Source organism: Augochlora pura, unplaced genomic scaffold (genome assembly GCF_028453695.1).
Source record: "Augochlora pura isolate Apur16 unplaced genomic scaffold, APUR_v2.2.1 APUR_unplaced_2506, whole genome shotgun sequence".
NCBI lineage: Eukaryota > Metazoa > Arthropoda > Insecta > Hymenoptera > Halictidae > Augochlora > Augochlora pura.
In genome coordinates, this window is record NW_027582665.1 from 1 (window position 1) to 3010 (window position 3010).

Consider the following 3010-nt stretch of genomic DNA (forward strand, 5'->3'; position numbering starts at 1 on the left):
GTTTTTATTGTCAACCAACAAGCGCGCGCTCTCCGGCCAGGACAAAAAGCTAATTATTTTACAGTTTCTTCGAGCTCTCTAACCGCAGGTCCATGACCTTCGACAAGTGTGCTAGACGCAGGGCATAATAATCCGGCCTCGACAAGTCGCTCTGTAACGCTTTTTCTAGCGTGTCGATCCCTCCCTCCACGAAAAGTTTCTGAAACCCGCACCTGGCTGCGAACGCCATGTCCGTATTGACACTGGAATCATTTGAAGAACGAATGACAGTTTAGCACCGATTCGTTACGAATTTAGACGTCCGAACAGGATCTACTCACGAGTCGCCGATGAACAAGCATCGTTTGGGATCCACCGTCTTGCACAGGTTCAGGATATACTCTTTGATGATGTCGCCGGGTTTGCCGCATGCGATCGGCACCCTTCCGCTGTAGTGGCTGATCAGTTTCGCCAGAACACCGACCCCTGAATCACATCGGGAATTAAATCGATACTCGCCTATAGAAATCGCTATAGATATCTACAGGGTGTTACAAAAATGTTCAACCCCTTGCACTATAATAATGAGTCAGGCTCGTGACAAAGATTCCATGTACGAACCAGTAAATATGAATATTATTTATAATAAAAAAAATATGAATATTATTATGAAAATAATATTACAGTCAATGTTTCTCGTTAATAACTCGTTAACGATGCCTCGGAGAAGATTTTTGTAAAGAAAAAAGTTGTTTGAAATGGCATCGGCTATCTTCGGGCATTGGCGGAATGCTAGACATTCTTGGGACCGTCTTGTACATTGAAATTAATATCAGAGTTTCTCAGAAATTGGGCGGTCAATATTTTGAAAATATTAATGAACCTCTTTAGGAATGAATTTTTATAGTAGAGAGAAATCTGTTTCACTTTCTCTTCTTATTCTAATATCTTTTTTGGCATTGTCGAGAGATTCTATAGCGAATATTTTCAATTTCTTTACGCTTTTAGGACAACCATAATTTTAACTACTTTCGACGAACCCCCATTATTTGTACTATATTCGACTGGGGAACAATAAACGGCTAGTCCTTCTCAGGACTTGCGAAGGATACATAGACTTGCTCTAAACCACATCCCTCATATCCGGACCAACTAAAAAGAGCGGTGCTTTACAACCATCGGACCACTCTTTTTTAAACATAATGTGTTAATAAACAAATGAATCGAACCGACGTCAATCGAATCGATTCGAGGGACTACCTAGGACTCTCCTCTCGTTGTCTACGGGTATCCATTCGCTCGTCGACCCGGTCAGGAACAAGACATCCTTGTTTTTCAAGCTGTGGCAAATGTAAGTCAGTTTCGCGAAGCTGCACTTCAAGTCGAAATCCAAGATGACCGCGTCCACGTGTTTCAGCCTCGTCGCGGAGTCCATCGATTCGGCGACGTCATCTATGTCGTCGTATAATATCGGCGTCTGAAACGTAATAATTAAAACGCCTTGCACTACAATAACGAGTCAGCCCGCGGTGAAGATTTTAAGATTTTATGCAAGCTCTACTAAATATGAATATTATTAATTTTTTTCTAGGTCGAAATCAAATTGAATTCCTCTATTATTAAAGTCTAGAAATGAACTAGTCCCCTTTTCATAGGACTATGATCATGCGAGTAATTTCTAATTCATTTTCACGAAAAATAAAATCCTCGATAGATAGCACTTACGTCGTTCGACGATATTTTAATGCCATAATCCGTCAGCATCTTTCGAAACGGCGGGCTGCCGACGACGAACGCTTCGCCACTGAAATTGATCTTCTTCAGGTACCAAAGCATCACAACCGTTGGTGTCACCAGATTCTCCTGCACCACAAATTTTGCCAGACGATTATTAACTATATCATTATTAATCCTATTAACTATATCATTATTAATCCTATTATATTATTATTAAGCCTTAGCACTCGAGTGGTAAATCTAAGGCACCACTAAAATTGTTCTCTCACCTTCTAAAATTATTTTTATAGCAACAAAGTTCAAATTTTGAAAAATTGAAAAAAAATGTTGGTATCAATTACAACAGTTAATTTTGTATATACTATAAAATGCACTACGTCGCTTAAAATGAAAATATCATACATCAGAAAAATTATTTCAGATTTACAGTAAAATGACTTCGTGTGCAAAGGGTTAAAAATTGTTATCTCGTGTTTCAAGATAGTTTTTACATTATTAATTCTACGTTTAAGAAACTATTAGAAATTCGATTGTTAAATCGATCGTGAGACTCAGCTCCGTGCCAAATGAATTCGTAAATCAAAAGTTAAAAGATCAAAATCACGTTACAAAATTAAATTTGAAGTGAGATTGAAAGATCAAGTTTAGCATAAGATTACTATCAAGATTAGCATACAATTAAATTTGAAATTACGCTATTATTACATGAAAAAATCGAATCGTGCACGAAACGTTCGTCACGAGTTTGACTCGTGATTATATTAGGTTGGTGCATATTAAATGTCGGATGTTCAAGTAAATATATAAAACTGTATATCTTTTATCAAAAGTTGTTGATTCAATCAAAATATGTCCGGTTTGCTTTATTACACCTTTTTCCAACGAGATTTCAATACAGAAATGCCTGTCTTAAACAAATTCTGATCTTTAGAATTAACTAGTTAGCTGCGGCGATATATTTAGAACACAAATTTTGTTAAGCGTTTTTTCGATCATACTGTGTATAATATTTTTGACGATTGTTTTAAAATTATCCTAAAGCGTGCGAAATTTACGAATATGTTACCATAAGTATTTTGACACAAATCGTAGAAGAAATATTTTTAATTATAAGATGTAAAATTGCCATTTCATTTATATACTATTTAGCCCGTAAAAACTGTCCTAAACGTTTGAAATAGTGAACGTCGATTAGCGAAAGATCTATATTTTATAAAATTTTATATTTTACTTCATTTAATTTCGCAATTATTTGGTACGACGTATGCGTAGTTTTTATGGGCTAAACAGTATG

General features: G+C 36.3%; 1 protein-coding gene across 1 annotated transcript; it reads right to left on the reverse strand.

The window, feature by feature from the left end:
• Nucleotides 1-6: 6 nt before the first annotated feature.
• LOC144477640 (chronophin-like) lies at nt 7-2983 on the reverse strand. Its single transcript, XM_078195375.1, has 4 exons — nt 1705-2983; nt 1240-1456; nt 321-465; nt 7-242 (listed from the first exon to the last, which is right to left on the reverse strand). The coding sequence occupies exons 1-4, from the start codon at nt 1813-1815 to the stop codon at nt 59-61; spliced, it is 657 nt and encodes a 218-aa protein (XP_078051501.1). The 5' UTR covers nt 1816-2983; the 3' UTR covers nt 7-58.
• Between the last annotated feature and the right edge of the window lie 27 nt (nt 2984-3010).

Coding starts and splice junctions, on each gene's coding strand:
- LOC144477640 (XM_078195375.1), bottom strand. CDS start 1,815: ATGCTTTGGTACCTGAAGAAGATCAATTTCAGTGGCGAAGCGTTCGTC. Junction 1,457..1,704: donor TTAAAATATCGTCGAACGAC/GTAAGTGCTATC, acceptor ATTACGTTTCAG/ACGCCGATATTATACGACGA. Junction 243..320: donor TGCTTGTTCATCGGCGACTC/GTGAGTAGATCC, acceptor AAATGATTCCAG/TGTCAATACGGACATGGCGT.